Here is a 23,196-nt window from a genome sequence, read left to right on the forward strand (position 1 = left end):
GGGATCTTCCTCTTGGAGGGTCTTTGCCTGTGACACACAGCCAGATGATCAGCAGGAGGACATCCATGCTCTGACTGGCCAGACTCAAACCACTCCAGCTGTGGTGAGGCAGTAAACAGAAAACTGAGGCATACCCTGCAGGTGAGTTACCGTGTAGAGAGCAGCCCAGGGGACCAGGCCAGCTGCTCATAGCCAGGCCTTACCCTTGGAAGGAAAACAGCTGGGCAGTTCCTATCAGTGCCTTCCTGAGGTTGGAATTGCTGGGCTAGCCTCCTGGCCTTAGCCTCTTCTCACGGAGGTGGTCTCAAATTCTTCATTCCAGGTAAGGGACTCTCCTAGAAGCAGGAGCTCTTTCCTACACTGCCTGTCCCTTCTCCCAACATCCATTCTCAGCAGCAGGAGCATTTCAGTGGGAGCTGATAGCACTATTGGCATCCGGGATCATAGAGTTTCTCTGGACTTAGCAGCAACCTTACTGAAGGCCTACTCTGCAGCCCTGCCACCTTTTGGTGGGGGGGCACTTCCTCTGGGCCACATAAACATGGTCAATAAGGCTTCAGACTTGGTTTTTTGTTTTGTTTTTTTAAAACACAGTCTTATTATGTAGCCTTGGCCGTCCTGTAGACCCAGCTGGCCTTGAACTTAGAGACCTGCCTGCCTCCCAAGTGCTGGTATTAAAGGTGTGCACTACCATGCCCAGCAAGGCTTTAGACTTGAACCCTGGGCTTTGGCTGGGTACTGTGCTCTATGCCACTGTCTTTTTACTTCCCCCAGCAAGGACAGGGGGGACCCAGATGATGAAAGGACCCAGAAAGTGACTACATCCCAGTCAGAATCAAAAAGGAGAGTGCACTCTCCCCATAGTCGCCCCTTGCACACTTATACACGCTCCCAGGATTATTCCCTTGTGTATGCCTGACCTGCCAGGCTTCCCCTCAGAACCTGGCTGCCTGACGGGGCTGCAGGGAAGCAGTCGTGACTTGAGTACTTTGTCCGTCATCCTGTGTGCCATGCTGTACCTCTTAGGTGTGGTCCTCACTGGGAGCCCTGTGGTTAGTCAATCCTGGGTGGGTGGGTGGTGGTGATGGCAGACCAGATGGGTCGGAGCTGCCTTCTCTCTTCTGGGGCTTCAGCTCTGTTCTCAGCACAGCCAGAAATTCAGATACTGTGGTCATTTTGGCCCCTGGTCACTTCACAGCCTGCCCAGGCAGGAGGGCGGCATTTACTGGGGTTGAATGGAACCACAGACATAGGTTCAGATACTCTGTGTGGCTGCTGTCCTGGGAGGGCACCATATGTGACATGGGATCTCCCAAGTGAACCCACATAGGCCTGTGAAACCCTGGGATAGAGGGGCAGAACTCATGCTCAGACAGGAGAGGTCAGTGTAATGACTTAATTAAAGTGCCCTCTGACCACAGAACCCTGGGGCAGTCAGGGGCAGATGTCATATTTGTATTTGTATGTGTATTCCTCCTTCCCTCCAGAAGCCATGCTGTCCAGGTGCTACTCCAAGGCTCCTCAGCTTTTGACAATTTTCACTTGGCTTGGACCTTGAGATTGCGCTCACCAGCCCACTTCCAGTGTCTGTAAATGCTGGGGTAGCTACCACAATGCCACTGTCTTGTGGCACCGGCTACCCAGCTGCCCCAGTCCAATAGTAGACTTCCTCCATGGAAGACTGCAGGCATTGGGTACCATCACTCCACAGGCCCAGAACACACAGAGCAGGAGACACAGCAGTTCTTAGACTGTAATTCTCAGAGGTGAAAACTATACACAAATTGCAGAAATTGCCAGAGCAGTGTGTATCTCTAGAAAACGTTCTTTGCCATCCCACCCGCTCGCTCTCCAAACCCCCGCCCTCAATGACATATCAGAATCAGCAAGACCTGTTCCCACCCCCACAGCCTTGAGCAGCAAGCTCAGGGACATTCTCGCCAGGCCACAGCAAAGACTAGCCACAAGGCTATGTACAGCCAATTCCAAAAGGGTCCAGAAAGCCAAGGGCTCCTGCCCCAATGTACCACTCCGGCCATCTGTAATCTGCCAGCCTACAGTTAGAGGGGCCAGCCATCATGATGGCTGCAAGACTCCCTCTATGTTGCAAGTAACCATGGTCTAGGTACCGAGGGCCCTCCTCGCCCAACCACTGCTCTCGACGGGCACCAATGGCTCCCAGCAGCTTCACCATACTGACAGCCTCACGGGCAGGCTGGGCGGTCAGGTCTTTGCCTCACTGCTGCCTCCTCCTGGCCGTCCTGAGTCTTCAAAGCAGCCTGAGAGAGAACTGCCCTTGGACACAGTCCAGATGGCCTAGCTGCTCCCAGATGAGGGGCAGATGGAGCCACACATGGGCAGGGCTGTGGGCTCTGCCTCACTGTCTGCAGTGGAATCTGTCATATCTGAAGTTTCAGGGCATGGGAGAGGCTCGTTCATGAGTTCCTGGCTCCTCTTCAGCCTGGGGATAGGCGGGGGGAGGGGGGGCATGACAACACACAAGTGTATCTATGTAGCCCACCAAATGAGCACAGCATCACTAGCATCCCCAGAGCCCACTGATGTAGAATATATGGCTTTTCCTAGGACCCTAGGATGTGTCCTTCAGGGATGTGGTATGGGATGCCAAAAATGTCCCTTGTTGGAAGCCCTGTTCTGGCACATGCTGGGAACACAGGGAGCTGGAAAGTGGATGTGGGTGCTGAGAACATTAAAGGTATGGGAGGCTCAGCCCTCTGCTGCTGGCCACAGAGCCATGAGGCTGGGAGCCACAGGCTCTGCATCTGAGCTCATTCAGAAACTGTTTCAGTGGGCAGTGTTGGAACAGCTTTCCAAAGACCGTGGCCAAGCCCATAATTCATCCTGTCCTCCAACCACAGGATGGGGTTAGTGTCCTCAACCAGACCCAGATTGCTCTCTGCATCCTCCCCAACCTAGTACAAAGCCACTGCCTCCAGGAAGAACTCCCTGCTTCCTAGGCAGGGGAGTGTTGACCCCTTTCTTAGGCTCCACTATACCAGGCTATCTCCACTGAGGCAAGTATTAGCTGTCTGTGATCTGTCTTGCCCTGTCAGCCACCCATGCCTTGTCTTTGCCACTGGTACTAGATACTAAAGAAAGCTTTTCTGGGTGAGTGACCAAGTGGCAGATGTGACTGGAGGGGTCAATGAGGGGTGACTGGCTCTGGTCTGAGCCAAGTGTGTCCCTGAGATTCTAACTACCAGATTTAAGTTCACCTAGAAGGTTCCCAGGGAGCCCCTGCAGGGGCCTGAGAAGAAGCCACTCAATTCTACCTTCTATATCTACTGCTTGTCTTCCCAGTGAGCACAGGCCTCATGGCTGCTGGGTCATGGGTGCTGTGTAACCCCTGTTCCCCTCTATGGTCCCACACATACATACACTTACTTTTCTCGGTTAAAAATCACAAAGTCTTGCTGGATAGCATCCAGGCAGTCTTGCAGGTATTCATTCTCCTGTGGACAGAGAGACCATCTGGTGACTTGTGCTGGACGCTATGGGCCGTCCCCAAGCACTGCTCCAACCACCCATTCCCAAGCTCTGGGAAGGAAACTCCCGGCTTCCAAGGAGCTCTGCTCTTTAGAAGCCCACCTCCTATATCTGAGAGCAGACTTCATAAAGACCAGCTGTGGGGGCAGGGGCATGACATGGGAAAGACAGCTTTCTCAACTCCCCAGTACTCAGTGAACCTGCATATGGCGCCTGGTCTGTATCCCTTCCTAGAGAATTTGGGGACCCTGAAGGCACATTGCTCCCTCAATAGCTGCCTCCACTTACCATTCCCCAGCAGCACAACCAAGCTCAGAGGTGAGGGGCCCTCTGAGGAGCTACAGGGCATAGCTAAAGGGTACCAGTAAGAGCCAGGATAACGGCCTGGGAGTGGGCATTAAGGCCGTGGGTGGGCTATAAGTCAGAACATGAGACTAAAGAGCGGTGTCTGCAAGAGACTTTCTTTCCTGGCTTGGGATCGGTTTCCTGGTATGTGCACCCCACTTGGGTTTCAAAACAGTACAGGACAACTTTTGGAAACCCGATTATGGGGTTTGAGGGAAGATTCCAAATCGTCTTAGAAGAGTGCTGAGAAGTGAAAATGCATGCATGGGCAGGCTGAAGAGTAAAGGCCAAAGGACCTACAAGATGGCCACGTTCTACCACAAGGTGGTAAGCTGGTGAGCAGGTACTGGGATGGGAGATACTGCAAGAACCGAGCCCTTGTGTCCATGGTGACAATGGCACATCCAAGAAGCTGAAGCCCAGGGGTACACTGATGCAAAAGGAGCCTGTGGTGATAGCTAACAGAGCCTGGGGCTCTTGGTGGTCAGAGAGATCAGGGTTAGATACGCAAAGGCTACCAACTGCCTCGGCAGGAGACACAGTTATATATTTGCTTTCCAGATCCAATACTAGTCCTACAACCCTTTACGTGGGAGGGGTTAGGTCCCCTAGTGGGGGACAGCTAGGTTGCAGCAAATGCATACTGTGGGGACCAGGTGCCTGCTGTTGTCTCCACAAAGGGGATGTCTAGTGCTTAGAAGTCTGCTGCGCCAGCTCTCGAGCCTTTCTCCCAGGGCCCAGTGGCCGCAGACCCACCCTTTCTCTGGATGTTGAATGCAAGACCTGGGTAAAGCTAATGGCATCTGTCATTGCTGGCTTTGCTGCCAACTACCAATGGGTAGTAGCTATTGTGATGAGGGAGAGGAGGGGGAAGCAGATGTAAGTTGAGAATAAAGTGTTTAAGTTGTGCAGATCAGCACATTTCAGAGACCAAGTGTCTAGCATGGTAACAGTAGTTAACAACGCTGTACTGTATACTTGAGATTCCTAAAAGGATAGATCTGGAAATTCAGCCTTTTCCCCACATGCATACAATAATGATGTGGAAATGGTGGGCACATTACTTGGCTTCACTTTGATGATTATTTACCATTTTTGCTTGAAATAACATAGCAGTTTGTACACCTTAAGTGTCTATAGCTTTTCAGCCAATGATTCCTAAATAAAACTTTTAAAAATAGCTGTTATAGGGGGCTTGGTTCAGTGTATACAACATTGCAATACTAGGTGGCATGGCAGGCAGATCTCTGTGAGTTTGAGGCTAGCCCGATCTACAGAGAGAGTTCCAGGACAGCCAGGGCAGTTTTGCAGAGAAACTCTGCCTTGAAAAACCAAACCAAACCAAAACAAAACAAACCAAAACAAACCAACAAAAACCCACCAAACACCCACATTGCAATGTAAGTGTGAGGATGAGGATTCTGATTCCCAGCACCCACATAAAAAGACAGGTAGGCATAGAGGCCCACCTCCAATACCAGTGCTCGGGAGGTAGAGGCAAGGGATTGCCAGGACAGGCTGCCTAGGTGGCCTAGCTGCATCAGTGAGCTCTGGGTTCATTGGGAGATCATGCCTCAGTAAATCAAGTCAAGAGAGCGAAAATTATACAGGAGGTCAGATTCTGTCCCCTCCCTGTATACACATGTACCCACATACCCACACACATGTGTGCTGTCCCCACCCCACCCAGAACACACACATTAAAAATCAGATGCTATAACAAATACCCCTAGACCAACCAGCCTACACCGTCATCAAGAAGCATGGCACCCAGGCTGAAGTGACCAAAAAGAGCCACAGTCAGAGACTTATCTTTACCTCTATTTTTTCCATTATGGTGTCTCATAAATTTGCCATTCTGCTTGCAAGACATTCTGCAAGAACCAAGGTCTTCTGGGAACAGCCTTCCAGGGTCAAGGATGGGTGGCTATACCTCATGCCTACTGAATGTGGCACAGACCCTGGCCTGTTTCTTTACTTGTAGGAGGCAGCTAGTTTTCTTCATTCCTGTCCAGTGCCCTCCAGAACCCTTCTTGACATCATGTCAAGGTAGGAACATAAACTAGTATGTGTATGTGCACACACACACATGAATGTACACATGCTGCTTGATCCTTTCTTGTGGCTTTGTTCCCTGACTTGCAGGGGTCTCCTTTCCCTGTATCTACAGCAGGTACAGACCAGTCAGTACTTAGCTGAAGGCTTGATGGGACTCAAAAGACCTCCAGATCTCTGTAGGTCTCTCCTTTGCATGAGACCTCACACGCACAACATTTTGCCCCATTGCTGTGGCCACCCAGAGAGGGGGTTCCATTCCAGCAGAGGAACTGACTTTAATCACCAAGAAGAGGTTGGGCTCTGTTCCTAGATGAGCCTAGCTATGTATGTCTATGTACTGTCTGACGGTAAGCAGACAGACACAAAGTTCTAGTCTGAGAAGGTAAAAGCCATCTCAGGGAGGAGGGTCTGAATCATGGCCTTAGACAGGATTCATCCAACAAAATGCTGAGATTGGCAGGGGTGTGTTGTGAGGGTGGGGAGGAAGCAAATTGGCACTGAGATACTGGTGAAAACCCCAAGTATCAGCCGTAGGCCTGACCATGTGAACAGTACCAGAGCAGGGGCAGTGGTCTATCCACTAAGCTCCACACTGGCACATTCCTAGGAATTCAAGTCCCCGGCGGCCTGAGGAGCCCCTACAAAGACATCTAGTAAAAGTGGCTTTGAGTGAGACAAGAGGTGGACCGCTGTGGACTCTGAGTGGCTCCATGAGCCTCTTTCCTACAGACTCTCCTCGAGAATTCCAGGTGCTGTCCTCAGGATGTCCTACGATGTCTTCCTATGCTGGGTCTACTGGGCCTCCCTGCTGAGCGTTCACATTCGGCTCTTCTCCAGTGGCCTAGGGTAGGCTGTCGGAGCCCTTGCCAGCACACACCGAGCCACCAAAACCTAGGTCAGGTACAGGAGCATGAAAACTTGGCTCCTTTGGAGCTGGTCACGTCTACATCCCAGTCTGCACCCTTGCTGGCTCAGGCTGAGGCCTAGCCCCCTCAGCAATTGCTCCCAGGCATACTTCTTTAGTGGCTCATATATATGCACATGAATCTTCCGGTCAGGAAGACATCAGCAAGACTGAGTAAATGCTCAGACTCAGCACAACACTCAGGTGTTGCTCATGTTGACAAAGAGCCTGGGAAATGGAACCAGGTCCAACCCCTAACTCTGCTGCAAACAGATGTGTCAAGGAGCTCAGGTACTGTTCCTAAAGTGCTCAGAATTCACTAGAAATGCAACAGAACTAGACCAGTGCAATAATCTCAAAAGAACAAAGTGGCCAGAGTCACAATTTCTGGTTTCCACATTGACTTCAAAGTGATAGTAGCCCAGACAGCATGTGCTGGATGAGGACAGATCAATGGAGTAGGATTAATCCATAAATAAACCCTGCTATTTATGGTCAGATTGAGTTTTGAAAATGTTGCCAAGAAGTTCAGTGGGAGAAGAATAGCCCTCTCAACACATTTCTGCAACCATCTGATATCTAAAGACAAGAGACTAAAGATGAGCCCTCCCCTGACACCACACATAAACATCAGCTCAAAGTGGATCACAGACATAAATAGGAGACTGGGAGCTATCACACACACAGGCAAAATCCTCATGACTACAGGTTCAGAGATTCTCCTCCACACAGCAAAACAGAAGCAGTGGATGCTCCCAGCAGCTCGGCATGAAAGACTCCAGCTGCAGATGACACACCCACAAAGAAAAGACAGTCTAGCAAGCACATGACTGTCATCCATTCGACAGGCATTTGCACCTAAAGAGTAAAGAATGAAACAAAACAAAGATTTCTGCATTGGGTTCTGCTCCCATTCTTTCTGCCGGAAAAGAAGGAAGGAAGGAAGGAAGGAAGGAAGGAAGGAAGGAAGGAAGGAAGGAAGGAAAAGAAAGAAAGAAAGAAGGAAGGAAGGAAGGAAAAGAAGGAAGGAAAGAAGGAAGGAAGGAAGGAAAGGAAAGAAAGAAAGAAAGAAAGAAAGAAAGAAAGAAAGAAAGAAAGAAAGAAAGAAGGAAGGAAGGAAGGAAAAGAAAGAAGGAAGGAAAGAAGAAAAAGCTGAAGCTCAAATAATCAGTGGCTTTTCTTGGACCTTTCAGAGCTGAAGACAGAGGGGCCCAGTGCCCCCAAATCGAGTCCCAGATGAAAGGGGCTTCCCTGGAGCTGAACCAAGAGGGTCAAAAGCTGCAGGAGTGCTTCCTGGAGGATCTCCGAGGCTGGATTCTAGGCTCCATTCACCCATTCCTTCGTGGGCTTCATTCCAGGAAGCCAACAAGTATTAATAGAGAACCCAGAAAGGTTCCCCACTTAGGCCTGGAAGAAGAGGGAAGACCCGCCAGGTGAAACACATCCAGAGTCCCCTGTGGAAGTAGAAATTGGTGTCCAAGGGAAAATGCACTGCAGTGGGAGGAGATTTTCTGACAGTGAACTCCACTAGCCTTGGCACTTTGCCCAAGGCAAGGGAAGTGCTGGGAAAGGTTGGTGGGCACACGAGTTAATACAGACTCTCCACCTGACTTTTGCACCGAGCGAATGGCAGGACACAGCACAAGGCGAACAGTGCTGACAGAAAGGGGCTCCTTCCTATGAGAACGTTCTCCCACTTGGATAAAGAAGCAGTGTTATTTGAAGGTTAAATTTTAATTGGCTAAAGGCATATTGCAAATTCTACTACAACCACTGGAAATACTTTTACATTGATTTATGTGTCTGCATGCACAAACACACGTGCCAGAGGACAACGTTCGGAAATCAGTCCTCTCCCTCCACCATGTGGGTTTCAGGAATCAAACTCAGGCCATGGGCTTGGCAGCAAGCACCTCTACCCACGGAGCCATCTCGCCAGCCCTCCTAAAACTGCTATTGAAAGAAATGTAATTGGTGAGCTGAGGGAGGAGATGGAGGAACGTCATGTAAAGTGCTGGATAAAAATCTGAGGCAAAGCTGGCTAGGAAAGAGCAAACATGGTAAGTACACTGGCTACAAACACAGTAGATAGGAATCCGACCGTGTCAACATGAGTGCTCCAAACACACCAGCGAGAGACAGATATGGGCACAGAGGACTTGGAACGATAATTCAGCTTTAAAAGAACAGGAAAGGGCAGTTCTCCAATATGATATGTAGTAAGCACAAAAGATGTTCATTAGTCAATAAAACGCAAACAAAAAAGAGCTGTGGGATCTAGGAGTGTAGCTCAGTTGGTAGAGCACCTAGCATGCATGGAACATTGTGGGGTATGGCACTTGAATGGTAGAGGCAGGAGATCAGAAATTCAAGGTCATTCTTGGCTATAAAATTTTTTTAAGACCAGCCTGGGTTACATGAAACCCTGCGTCAAAAACAAACAAACAAACAAACAAACAAACAAACAAACAATAAACCAACAAAAACCCAACAGAGCATGCAAACAAACAAAATATTCCATCAAACCAAATAACAACTACAAAAAATCAAAACAAAACCTAGTATTAAAAAACAAACAAACAAAACCTTCGCTGCTTCATACTCAGCATAGCGGTTACATGGAAGACGCAAACTGAGGCATTTACAGGCCGCATCTGTGGCCAGTGCAGGGATAAAGTGGTGCAGCTGCAGAACACACCATGGTGGATTCCTGAAAATGGAGGCACAGAGGTGGCACAGAGGCCGGATGTCACACTAAGGTCCCTCCCACGAGAAAAGTAAGAGCACACACACCCCCACAAGGATCTGCACACAAATTCACAGCAGTGCTACAATGATTCAAAAGCGGAAGTGGCCCAAATTCCAGTCAGGTGACAAATGGCTGAGGGAAATGTGTGACATCGTTATGAATAAAATACTAAACAGAAACAATGATTTTTACAATCAGAAGAAGGGAAGTGCTGGTCTTTGGGACAGCATGGGTGAGCCTAGAAAACACGGCATCCAGTGCAAGAAGTGTGCAGGACCACACACTCTGATTCCATCTAGGTGAAATGTCAGAGCAGGGGACAGCCACAGGGACGAGGCAGGTACCGTGTGTGTGTGTGTGTGTGTGTGTGTGTGTGTGTGTGTGTGTGTGTGTGTATTGTATGCTATGTGATTGTAAGAAAATAAAGGTATTCATTAAAGTGCCTCAGTTTCAAGGTTCTCGATTTTCCCTAAGAACACTGGATGTTTTCCCAGTGTTAGCCGACTTCCAGAACACTTCCCACCCTCCAACTAAAGCCCCTACCAACTGCTGCAGGATGTGGCCGAGTTCCTCCTGGTGCAGGTGCCTGCTCATTCATAGCCTCCAGAGGTCAGCATGGTCAGTCTGTACATGTCTGGATCCTCACACTAGGTACTCACTCCCACAGGGAGCCAGGTTCTATTCCCCAAAGCCCTGGCTCTAAGCACCCCAGCAAGGACCTCTGCTATCCCTCCTCTTGGCACCTGGCCCAGGAGCTGTCAGGCTGAAAAGCAACACACAGACACCAGGGGTGCCATGGGCAGCTGATGGAGAGAGAGAGCAGGAGACCCACCTACCTATCTAGGCCTGAAAAATTAGGGCATCTAGAGGACGACCCCAGCCTTGCATCCCACAGCCACTCAGGAACAACGCAGGACCCATCAGATCTGGGAGGGTATACTCCAGAGAGACAGGCCCAAGTATAAGGCAAACACTGACCATTGGTCACTACTACTCTGACATCAACACATAATGTTGCTTTCACCAGATGCACTGTGGTATTAGGTACCAAACTGTGACTTCCCCCCACCCCCACCCCAAAAAATGTTCAGTATCTAAAACCCTAGAACCTGTGAATGTGACTTTATGTGGGATGCTCAAGATTGACAGTCACCCCTAAAGCCAGAAAAGCAGGGAAGGATTTCCTTGTTGGAGCCTTTGGAGAGCAGAGCTTTGATAACATTTTGACTTTGGATACTGGTACACCTGAGCACTGATGCACCAGGACATAAGTTGTCTGAGCACTAATGCCCCTGAACATAACATCAGGGGCTTTTCACTCTCAGGGCCAACCATCACTCACAGCTGGTTCTCCGGGTGATCACTGTCCAGAAGGAGCAAGCAGCTGAGGGCGGGTATGTGGAAAGGCCGGGTATGACTAGGGGAGCTGGTAATAGTAGAGGGGAAGTCCTAAGCCTCCTTGGGACCCTGGGAAGACTATTGCTGGACTATCGAGTGCATGCTGTGCCCAGAGGCTATGCAGAGTGCTGGGAAGGGTCCTCGCACACCGCACACAGGGGTGGGGAAGACCCACAGCCTGAGCCCAGCACTCACCGACTGCGAACTATCTCTGCTGCTGTCCCGAGACTTGTTCTTAGCCAACCGCTTTTTCTTCTTGTGCAGAGGCCTTGACTCCAGGATCATCTCCTCCAACTCAAAGGTGGGGTCACAGTGCAGGCGGCCTTTCTGTGTAGAGACACAGGCTACTGAGCCCTGCCTGTGGGTGCCACACGCCCCCCCCCCCCCAGCCTGGAATTGCCTGGCTGAGCGCATGGGCTTCTTACATTGGGCACAAAGCCCGGCTCCACCTTCTTTTCACTCAGGTCATCCCAGAGCACATGGGCCAGTGATGGGGCTGTCTGCATGTCCTGGAGACTGGAAAACCGGTGCTCAGGGTTCACGGTGAGGAGCTGCAAGGAGACCCCCTCTCAGTCGAGTCCCACATAAGAATGGTCACCTACCCCAGGTTGGAGCAACCCTGGAAGGTGTCCACAGGTCTGAGGCTTGGAACCTCAGGATCGTAAGTGGTACGTGAGGAAAGGTGGCATCAAGCAACATGGCCCGAGGGACTGTGTGATCCCAGTGCCCTGATGCCCAAGGACAACAGGACCTGCAGGGACGTCCTGCCAAGATTTGCCAGCAGGTGGCAGTGGTAGGCTGGCTAATGTCCTCTCACTAGCATATGGGCCCAACTAGCTACAAGGCAAAGCTCTTCTGTTATGATGTGGAACCTCCAGGCTGCAGAAACCTAGGCATCCACCCTGGGTCGGGACATCAGGTCACCAGGGCCAGGTGCCTCCTGTTCAGGTGTCATATCTAATAACCATGTCTCACATCTGTCCTGACCATGGGCTCTGCTATCTGGATCCACCCTTTAGGATACTCCAATCAACATATTTAGAGAAAAGCTCTTCACGTGATAAACAAGCCCTAGTCCAGTCCCAGGACATCCAATGTCCCTGTGTCCCTGATCGTTGTTACCCTCCACCCTCCTTCCAGTGGTTACAGACTGAACTTGGCTGTGAGAAAGGGAGGGGGGGGGGGACTGGCTCTCTTCTTTGCTCTCTGGGAATGGTGACCCAAGCACGTGCACCTTTCAGGGTGGGTAGGGGCAGGGGCAGAGGAGACAAGAGCACAGTCTGAGTCACGTGCCAGCCTGGTACCCTCTCCCTCCTACATGTGTGATGCAGAAGGTTTGATGCCTGCATTCTTTGCCTGGGTCTGAGCATCGTGTGAAGTGGGTGATGGCCACATCCTGACACGTGGGTTCCTGCCAGGGTTACAGAGAGGGGATATGCCATTATGAGGGCCCAATCAGGCTGTCTGTGAGATGCACACAGATAGCCACTGCCTGCTGCTGGAACTAGAAACCCACTTCTCTGTGAGCCAGACAGGGTCTCAGAGTGGTTGTCCAGGAAAGGTTACGGCTGTGCTGGTGAAGGGGTCTGTGCCCATGGAAAGATGGGGTGCCTCCCTGAGACCCTGAAAGAGTGAGTGCAGAAAGAATGGAACTCTGGTGTGGGGGAAGGGGGAGGAGGAAGGAGGCTCACCTTCCGCAGCAGGGCCACCATCTCCTTGGACCAGGTGGGCACATACTGGACACTCACAGTGCTGAACAGCTGAACGAGCGACTCCACAGCATTGTTCGAATGGATATCGTAAGGTCTCTGTGGGCAGGGATGCACTGCAGCGGGTGCCCCTCCCCACCCCTGCACCCAGATGACCCTCCCCACCCCTGCACCTGGATGCACTGCACCGGGTGCCCCTCCCCACCCCTGCACCCAGATGCACTGCACCGGGTGCCCCTCCCCACCCCTGTACCCAGATGCACTGCACTGGGTGACCCTCCCCACCCCTGAACCCGGATGCACTGCACTGGGTGTCCCTCTCCACCCCTGTACCCAGATGACCCTCCCCACCCCTGCACCCAGATGCACTGTACCAGGTGCCCCTCCCCACCCCTGCACCTGGATGCACTGCACGGGGTGTCCCTCTCCACCCCTGTACCCAGATGACCCTCCCCACCCCTGTACCCAGATGCACTGTACCAGGTGCCCCTCTCCACCCCTGTACCCAGATGCACTGTACCAGGTGCCCCTCCCCACCCCTGCACCCAAGCACAAGTGCAGACACCCTGGGAGCCCATCTGCAGTCCCAGATGCAGGTCCAGCTCCGAGAAGAGCAGCTACCTGATCCAGAGCCCAGCGAGGAGAGCTTGCACCAGGACTGAACTGGGTACCAAAGCCCAGAAACTCATCTGTCAAAAATATGCATTCCCTACCACCACTAAGTCCTAAGGTCTGGGTAGGTCAGTCCCAAAGAACAGGAGGTGATGTGTTCATCAGGACTGGGGTTTCATGGAATGGTGGGGGTACCCCAAAAGAGGATACTGAGGGCAGTATAAGGCCTAAACACATCACTGTCTCTGCTCCTAGAGAAAAAAAAGCAAAATCCCCCAAGGAACCTGCTGGACACACATCCTGTCCATCGCTAACCACCCAAGGAGACTCGCTTGCTCAGGCATCTATCATACTTTGCTAAAAGCCTGAGTCCTCTGAGGTTTGGGAGTACCATCCCCCCTCCCTGGCTCTCAGCCAGTCTGGGGCAAGGAAGTGGGTAGCTTAGGGTTATAAGGCTCCATACCCATCCTCGTAGCAGCTCGTAAGCCATCACCCCCACCGACCACCAGTCCACCTCGAAGGAGTAGCCAGTCCCGCCATTGACGAAAGAGTGGAAGATCTCTGGAGCTTTTCCAACAAAGAGAAGAAAGAGCTGAGCTGTGGGGCTAAAGGCCTGATAACTGGGCAGGCTGCACAGATCTCAGAGAGAACCCTACCCAGCTGACCATTTGGTTCCAGCCCAGGTCCTCTGTTCTAGTGAGTGTGCAGTGTGCAGGGACAGAGGGGCCATCTCACATTTCCATCCCATGACTCTCATGTACACCTGCAGATTTTCTGCATGTATCACATCGATCATGCAAAAAAGCCTTTCCTATTGCTGGGCGGTGGTGGTGGACACCTTTAATCCCAGTACTCAGGAGGCAGAGCCAAGTGGATCTCTGTGAGTTCGAGGCCAGCCTAGGCTACAGAATGAGTTCCAGGAAAGGCGCAAAACTACACAGAGAAACTCTGTCTCCAAAAAGAAAAAAAAAAAAAAGCCTTTCCTGTCAATCCTCTTTCCTTTCAATCCTCTTGTGGCTTTATATCTGACCGTGGAGTAAGGACTGAGGCAGTGGCATGGCCCGGCATGGCCCGGCATGGCCCTGCATGGCCAGGTGTCACCTGAGACCTTTGGCTTACCCATGTATGGTTTGGTCCCAGCTAAAGCTGTTGCCCTCTCCCCATCCTTTATGATGGTGGCAATGTTGAAGTCAGTCAGATGTGCATGTCCTGTGAAGAGAGGGCAGACCTGGTTTTCCAGATTCTGGGCAGGGTGACCTTGCTCCTCTCAGTGTCCCAGAGCTCCAGACACTCACCTTGCTCATCCAGGAGAATGTTGTCAGGCTTGACATCTCTAGGAGGACAGAAGGTGACAAGAAAATCAGCTCAAACCCATGCCATTCCTGCCCTGGCATCTCTGACAGTCAGGGGCTCTCACTAGAGGCAGAGGCCCGGAAGGCATGACTTGGTATTTAGGGTGGGTTCTACATAGGACCTGGTGTGAGGCAGAGAGGATACTATTCAGAGGGCACCAAGGCCACCCAGAAGCCAGCTACAGGGAAGTCACCAGCAATCCATCTTCTGAGTCTTGGTGGCCAGAGAGCATCTAGGACTGTACAAAAGGACACCTATGGCTGCAAGCCCCCAAGACTGCAGAAGACCCTCAGGGCCAGGTCCCCAAGATGCCCTCACCAGAGCCCTGGAACTGCATGGGAGCGAACTCATGTACATTGCGACCACAACTCGGTTTTGGTTCTCTCTCCTTGACTTCCAGACACACAGCTAGTATTCAGAAACCATCACACACCTAAATTATGTCCAGACAACAGAATCCCCAGGGCAGAGAGGCAGAAATCAAGCTTGTTAGACTGCTAACACACCTCAGTTTGCACCAGACTGCGGGATTTCAGCCTAATTTCTGCTTCCTAATTCTACTGGCTTGCTAACTAGACATTTTCCAATTCCATCTGCTTTGCAAGAACACCTCAATCAGTGTGAAGTCCCAGGATGTGGTCATTGGGCAAATAAGAGCCTAGATGTAGCCAGGCCCTGTGGTCCACTCATGAGGACTAAGTCCTCTGTATCCAGCCTCAAAGTGGGTTTTTTGGACAGGGCCCAACACTGGGAACAGGTCCTTACAGAGGGTGGGATGAGGAGCCAGACCAGACTGCTAGACTAGGGATACCCCCTTAGGTGGTGTGACCCAAGGTTATTACCAACCATTCAACCCAGGTAGGTACCTCATCCCCCAGGTGTTCACACACCTGTGGATGATGTGCTGGCTACGCAGGTAGTCCAGGGCCAGGGCCATCTCACAGATGTACAGCCTCACTGTGTCCTCTGAGAACTGGACATTCTGCTGTAGGTGGTAGCGCAGGTCTCCACCCAGAAGCAGATCCACCACCATGAACATGTCCTCCTCATCTTGGAATGAATACCTGTGGGCACCAGGGGAAGACTTGGCATATGAATGGCTGAGGAGCTAGAGCAATGGCTCCTGCCACACCTGGTCCTCCTTCCTTCCAATCTGATCGCCATCCTGCCTAAGGCAGTGACTACATCCCTCCCTGCTCAGAGCTGCACCGAGACACTAGGGAAAACAGAACAGCCATGCCCATCTCGGCTGTGGAGCAGAGATGCCCATAAGTGACATGGGAGACCTAAAACTGCACATTTCTGGACTGTTTCAGGTCTCCCTGGTTTCTTCTGTGAGAATAACAAAACAAAACAAAAACACTGGCTGGCAAAAGAAGAACGTGAGTTGGTGCCAGTGAAATGCTTAGTACAGAGCCAGGCAAGAAATTGGTGTTTAATGACCAGAAGCCATGGTGATGATGGTAGTGGTGATGGTGGTGATGATGCTGATAGCAATGGTGATGATGGTAGTGATGATAGTGATGATGGTGGTGGTGATCATAGAGATGATGGTCATGATGGTTGACAGTGATGATGGTGATGGTGGTTCATAGTAATGATGGTGATGGTGGTGGTGATCATAGAGATGATGGTCATGATGGTTCATAGTGATGATGGTGATGGTGGTGGTGATGATGACTGCAATGGTGGTACTGATGACAGTGATGGTGGTGGTGGTGATGATAGAGATGATGGTCATGATGGTTGACAGTGATGGTGGTGCTGGTGAATGTGACGGTGACGGTAGTGATATTGAGGGTGGTGGTGATGATAGTGGTGACTATGGTGGTAGTGGTGATAGTGATGGTGGTGATGATGTCAGTAGTAAGAGAGGCTGGTGGAAGTATCCTGTATATTGATGATAATGAAATCGATGGTGACAGCCGCAGAACAGTGTTTTAAGGACTTCCTTCCCTTCAGCAATCTCTTTTGTGAGCTCTCAGAGGCAACTCTAATTTTTAAACAACTGACTCATGAAGAAAGTCACAGAGAATTCCCTTTCATGTGATGTCCCACGTCCTGACCTCGATAAGCCACCCTGTCTCATCCTCAGTGGAAGGTGACCTGGAGAAGGTGGCACAGGTGGGGGTCTGCAGAAGGGGTCAGGAGGAAGGTCAAGGAGCAAAGAGACTTCAGTTGTCCCAGTACACAGAGCCCTAGACGGCATGTGACATCCCCCAGAGGGCTGGTGTGTGGAAAGTGCAAGAGCAAGAGGAGAGGAAAAAGCCAGGTGGTGGTGGTGCATGTCTATAATCCCAGCACTCGGGAGGCAGAGGCAAGTGGATCTCCGTGAGTTTGAGGCCAGCCTAGCCTACAGAGGGAGATCCAGGACAGGCACCAAAACTACACGGAGAAACCCTGTCTCGAAAAAAAAAAAAAAAAAAAAAAAAAAGAGGAAAGGAAAATATAGACTCTGAACTCCTGGCTTATGGCCCCCAAGTCACACCAACACCTGCACAGTTGTGACAGCCGCACTGGGGACCTCCTGTTTCACAAGTGAGGAGAATAACAACAAAGAGGTCAGAAGTGTGGTCAACAGCAAGATAGGGGACTCAACCAGAATCCATGGACCTGGCCATTAGGCAACACTGTCTTTTAGAAAGCCTGGGGAGGCTGGGTTGCTAAGGCCCCAAACAGGAAAGTCCTGGGCTTCCTTTTTTCCAAGATGTCTCATTGCCAACACTGTGTTCCCACTTCACAGCAGACCCCCTCCTCTCTCCTGACCCACCCCGGTGCTCAGGCCTGACCTCCTGAGCTACAGCATGACAGGCAGGTCTGAGGGGTACTTCTCATTTAGACCTCCCCACTTTAGATGTTGCTCAGCATGCTGAAAACATGCTGAAAATGCTCTCTGAATCTATCACTCTTCAGCCTGCCTGGAAAGCAGCAGCCACAGCATACCAGAGCTTCTGAGTAGGAAGGAAGCCACTGAGCCATGCTGTGTAGCCTGGGGGAAAGGGCCACTGTCCACTTTGAAGTTTCTTGACAAAACAAAAGAGCGGCTTGCAGTTTGGGGGATGGGTCTGTGCTCTAAGCAAGTCTTCCGGTTCACTGTCAAACAGAACACTTGCTTTCCACTACCCCAAACAGCAGCTAGCTGCTCCCTCCTGAAGTTCTGCCAATGGACACGGGGTCACCCACAGGAGAGGGACACCTATGACTTCTAGAGACTACTTGGCCAGAGACCCCTCTGTGGTCCACAGAGCCTTTGTCAGTCATGCCTGTCCAGGAGCACAGCCCACAACAGTCTATATAGGAAGTCTACATAGCCCACTATAGGAAGTAGTCAAGGAGAGCCCCTGGGTCAGGGACGATCCATGTACTGGAGAGGACTCCAAGTTGGGAAGGCCCCCTTGGGGTCAGGAAGCAGTCCTGTAATGGAGAGGCCTCTGGGTCCTTCCTGGAGAGGAAGAAATCAACCTCCCAGCAGCTCACAGGTCCTTATGCATCTGGTACTCATTTTGTGCAGTGTGGTGGCTTGAAAGACAATGGCCCCACAGGCTCATAGCAAGTGGCACTATTAGGAGATGTGGCCTTGTTGGAGGAAAATGTGTCACCAGGGATGGGCTTTGAGATTTCAGAAGCTCATCCTAGGCCCAGTGGCTCACTCTCTCTTTCTACTGCCTTCAGATCTAGATGTAGGACACTCAGCTACCTCTCCAGTACCATGTCTGCCTGCATGCTGCCATGCTTCCCACTATGACAATAATGGACTAAATCCCTAAACTGTAAGCTAGCCCCAACTGAATGTTTTCCTTAATAAGAATTGCCACGATCATGGCATCTATTCACAGCAATAGAAACCCTGCCCAAGACATGCAGGAACCTGAAGGTCCTCCCCTAACTTGGTAGTACAACTTAGTGCTTAAACCCTGGGCTCCTACCAGATTCTGGGGAGATTCTATACTAATCCCAGCACATCATGGGTCCCTGGACCCAGAAGGCCCTGAGCGCAGAAGCTGAATAGATAGTGGGGGGCACGGAGGCCTGGAGGGGCAGAGGAGGGGAGGGGAGCATCCCAGTAGTATTAGAGCCAAAGAACAGCAGGACCCCTTGTCCCACTCCAGAAGGCAAATCACACTGCAAGGGGCATCCATGGCACACACTGCAAGGGGCATCCATGGCAGGCCCTGGGGCGGGCTCACCAGAGGTTCACCAAGAAGACATGCTCAATCTCCTGCAGGATCTCCAGCTCCCGGAAGACATTGCGGACCTCATCACGCTCGATGCATTGCTGCTTGTTCATGTACTTCATGGCATACATCTTCTCAGTGTCCCGCTTCTGCACAATGCACACCTGGAGGGCCAAGAGCCATTGAGCAGAATGCCAGAAACCAAACTCTTCAGCTCTCTCCACCCTGAGAGAGCCAGGGTTTGCAGCCAGCAGAGGGACAAGGCAGTGAGCAGGCCTCTTCTGCAGACTGGCAGAACCCTGTCTCAGTGCACCCAGACAAGAGTCCTAGCTTCATGGTGGGCTGCCCAGTGTGGAGCACTAAGGCCCTCACCAGCCATGACCTGTGTAAGTGGTCTCACCTTGAAACTTCTTACCAAGCTTCAGCACCCCTTCTCAGCATGTAGCTTTGAGGGCCACTAGGGGCTGCTGTGTGGTTTAAGTGTGAAATGCTCCCTCCACAGGTTCAAGTGTTTAAAAGCATCTAGCCTCCAGCCGGTGGCTCTGTTTTGGAAGCAGGCAGAAGTTTTAGCAGGTAGAGCCTTGCTAGAGGAAGCAGGCCGTTGTGCTTGGGAGCAGGGGCGAGGGGTATGGTTTGGCCCTACTTCTTGTCTGCTCTCTGCTTCCTGGAAATGCCCTCACAGACCCATCCAGAGGTGCATCTCTTAGTTGATTTCAGATCCCATCAAATTAACATTCAAGCTAAGCATCACGGGAATGAAGGAAAGAACCCACTTAGCACAAAGCTGTGCGCCCAGGAAGCCTCCATCCATCACAGGATCACCATTTCCACTGAGCAGGGACTGTCCTTGATAGCAGGTCCCTGTGCAGTCCTTAAGGCTTGGGACTCTGAGCATGGCCCTGTTGTGGTCAACTACCGCACTGGTACTACTTAGCAGAGAGGAACAGGTGATAAGAAGGACGAGGTGAGGAGAAAAGCAGCTGGTACCCCTTGTGGCCAAGAGCCAAGGACAAAGATTCCCCAAAGAAAACAGGAGGTCAAAACACAAAAACCTGGTCCCAACCAGCACCCACCCTCACTGCAAGCCACAGTGACCCTCTGGAGGACAGGTGACTCAGATAACCAGAGTCATTGCTGAGGGTTTCTACAGACTATGGTCTCCAGGTCTCTGTGGAACACTAGCCATAGGTCAGAATGATTCTGGACCTCAAGGTGGGTGAGACTCCCAGGCGTCACCAGAAAGCTTGGAGCTCACCATATACCCTAGTGTCACTGGCCTCAGACCACCCAGAGGGGACCCACATTCCTTTGCCTAGGAACACACACAGGGTAAAAGGTCTCTAGGATCCTTTCAGGAAGCTGACATCTAACCTTATGTCCAGCAAGGTCTCCTGGCACTGAGTGGTAAGCTTAATGACTGTCATTCAGCCATTGAAGAGTCGCTGAAAGGACTTTTAATGACATGCAACAACTTTGGAACACCAAGCAAGGACACTAAGCGGTACAGTATAAACATCAGGGCGACGCACACAGTCTGCCTGGGAGCTAGAAGTGAGCCATGGAGGTGAAAGCAGCTGGGGTGGATGGAAGAAGCGGTGCAGACCCTTCTTGGCTATGTTTCTGTCACTCTTCTGTGAAGAAGTTCTGGTGACAGCTGCTGGTGCTCCGTGGACCCTGCCCTTACACCAGCGGCGGTAGGGCTGTCTGGCACTCTGGTCTTGGATGGAGGGTCTGTGGATGAAGTGGCTGAGCAGCTTCTCTCAGTCCTGAGCCCTACTTAGCCTCCCACCATCCAGAGACACACCCTCTGTATCCACAGCTGCTGTTTCCAAGGCAACACTGAGTACATAGCACCTTGCCCACAGGCATGGTAAGCCCAAGGGAGCTAAGCCTGAGACATGATTCCCACAGGATATGGAGGGGACATCTGACTGCCTCTAGGAGCCCACCCACCTCAGCATAAACTCGCCAGTGGAACAAACACAGCCAGGCCAAAAAGACCCTTGCGGAACTCTTCTGGAAGCTTCCTGTGCTGAGACTGATGCCCCAGGGATGGGAGCTCACCCTGAATATGCACAGCTCCTACCTCCAAGGAACCCCCCCCCCCCCCGTGCCCCAGTCTCAGCACCGCACTGACTCTGAGGAGTAGGCCTTTGGGAGCAGGTGTGGGGTTCAGGGCCCGTAGAGGACAGAGAAGGGGGTCTTATCTCTGAGGGTGAGTTGGGGCCAAGTGGAGCTGTACTCAGTTGATAGAGCAGATGTCTAACATGCACAAAGCCCTGGTTCAACCCCCAACACTGCCTAAAACTGGATGTGGTAGTGCATTCCTATAAACTCAGCAATGAGGAGATAAAAGCAGTCTTAGGTCATCCTTGGCTACATAGTGAGTTCAAGACTAGCCTAGGTTATACAAGACTCTCTAAAACACAAGAAAGAAAAAAGGAAGGAAGGTATGGCGGTTTGAAGAAAAATGGCCCCATGGACTCATAAGGAAGTGGCGTTATTGGAGGTGTGGTCTTGTTGGAGGAAGTGTGTCACAGTGGGGTGGGCTTGGAGGTTTCAGAAGCTCAAGCCAGGCCCAGTGGCTCACTTGCTCTTCTTGCTGCCTGGGGATCCAGATGTAGAACTACCTCCTCAGGTGCCTTCCCAGCACATGTCTGCTTGTGTGCCACCATGCTTCCCGCCATGATGATATTGGACTGATGTTTTCCTTCATAAGAGTTGCCATGCTCATGGTGTCTCTTTACAGCAATAGAACCCTAACAAAAACAGAAGGGAAAGAGAAAAAAGGGGGAAAGACAGACAGATAGACATACATACACAGAGGGGTGGCGGTGGGGGTGAGAGGGAGATCAAAGGTTGTTCCCAAAAAAAACCCATAGAGCTCACTAGCTGGCTTCCTAGGATAAATAAGAATACAAACCCAGGCCGGGTGGTGGTGGCGCATGCCTTTAATTCTAGAACTCGGGAGGCAGAGGCAGGTGGATTTCAGTGAGTTCAAGGCCAGCCTGGGCTACAAAGTGAGTTCCAGGACAGCCAGGACTGTTACACAGAGAAACCCTGTCTTGAACCCCACCTCCACCCCCCAAAAAGACTATAAACCCAGAATCTCCCCAAAAGGCCTCAGACAGCCAAGTTTAACTTGCCTTTCTGTGTCCCTGGACTGTGTTCCATGGACTGTCAAATTAAGTCAGACACCCAGAAATCAGGCTAACATAAAGGAGAAGGTGAAAATCATGGCTGATGGGCAGTTGTGCAAATGTGTCTGAACAAGCACAGTGGTACTCAAAGCCAAATCATCTGCTTGTTCACACTTGCTCTGCAAATGCTCTCTCAGGACTTCTGAGCCTGCCGAGAAGGCGGCTGGATCCTCCTCTGTCCTCTTGCTAGAAGAACCACATGTCCTGAAGGGAAAGCTGCAGGCATGGCCCTAGGCAACAAGTAGAGATGACCCAAAGGCTTCTGGCCAGGGTTCAGAAAGAAGGAGAACGCAGAATTCCTCAACAACCCTTCGGTAGCATTTGGCCACTTCTCAGAGTCCACCCAACCCAAAACCAACACCAGCACAAGCCCAGGCAGGTTTGTGTATAGGCCACCAAGATCCCTGCAAAGCACTGCCTGGCTCTCAGACTAGTTGGGTCTCTTGGGCATTCTGAACTTGGATAGATACCAATCCCACTCCGTGATTCTAACTGTACAGCTGCAGAGAAGGACCCACAAGCTGTCCGCAGAATGAGCTTATGGGCTGGAATAAGGTGGCCTCTGGAGTCCCTGCTCTGAGACTCACTCTTCAATCCGTTTCTCTCTTTCCAGGGTTATGGTGGAGGGGGGCCATATGGGAGACAGGACAGCTGCAGAATGCTTTGCAGAGGCTGGCAGCAAGCCCTTCTGATGGCATGTGAGGGACAGCTTGTGCGGACAGGGCTGTGGGTAGGGTGGTAGGTACTGGAGAATGTGACCCAGTCACTCACACAGGTCCTAAATGAGACCTCTCCAGAAAGTGGGCAACACAGATCACTTTGCCCTACTCCGTGAATGTGACAGGAAGAGCCTGGGGGTGGAGGGGGGGGGGCACTGAGACATCAAGTGTGTGGACAGAGGACTCCTGAGGGTTTGAGAGGCCACACCTGCTCCAAGACTGAGCCAGTGGCAGGTTGGCAGGCCACAGTGTCAGAGTGACAGGGGAAAGCACAGGTGGCCCAGTGTTGAGCTGCAGATTTTTTTCCCCCTGAGCTAGTTACAATTCTTTTTCAAATTATTATTTTGAAAGCCTATTGAAAGTTTCAGAATGAAAATAAGTGTTGGCCGCAGCAGGCCGCCCAGCCTACCTGGTCCTAGCTCCAGGCCCTTCCCTGAGTGATGCTTCATTCTGCTCCAGAGAGCAGA

General features: G+C 51.4%; 1 protein-coding gene across 2 annotated transcripts in view; it reads right to left on the minus strand.

Moving 5' to 3' along the window:
* Positions 1–1,739: 1,739 nt before the first annotated feature.
* Positions 1,740–23,196, minus strand: part of Stk32c (serine/threonine kinase 32C) — an 84,591-nt gene continuing 63,134 nt past the window's right edge. Inside the window, exons 1-11 of one of the 2 annotated variants that reach the window (XM_036166456.1) lie at positions 21,441–21,507; positions 18,823–18,974; positions 15,526–15,699; positions 14,578–14,615; positions 14,402–14,491; positions 13,746–13,849; positions 12,653–12,769; positions 11,387–11,512; positions 11,157–11,288; positions 3,406–3,473; positions 1,740–2,461 (exon numbers count right to left, since the gene is read on the minus strand). In XM_036166456.1, coding sequence (XP_036022349.1) covers positions 2,317–2,461; positions 3,406–3,473; positions 11,157–11,288; positions 11,387–11,512; positions 12,653–12,769; positions 13,746–13,849; positions 14,402–14,491; positions 14,578–14,615; positions 15,526–15,699; positions 18,823–18,974; positions 21,441–21,497 — 1,203 coding nt within the window. In that variant the 5' untranslated portion in view covers positions 21,498–21,507 and the 3' untranslated portion in view covers positions 1,740–2,316. Of the gene's footprint in view, positions 2,462–3,405; positions 3,474–11,156; positions 11,289–11,386; positions 11,513–12,652; positions 12,770–13,745; positions 13,850–14,401; positions 14,492–14,577; positions 14,616–15,525; positions 15,700–18,822; positions 18,975–21,440; positions 21,508–23,196 lie in introns of those variants that run through there. The other variant, XM_036166447.1, reaches the window with a different exon arrangement.

Source organism: Onychomys torridus, chromosome 1 (assembly GCF_903995425.1).
Source record: "Onychomys torridus chromosome 1, mOncTor1.1, whole genome shotgun sequence".
Taxonomy (NCBI): domain Eukaryota; kingdom Metazoa; phylum Chordata; class Mammalia; order Rodentia; family Cricetidae; genus Onychomys; species Onychomys torridus.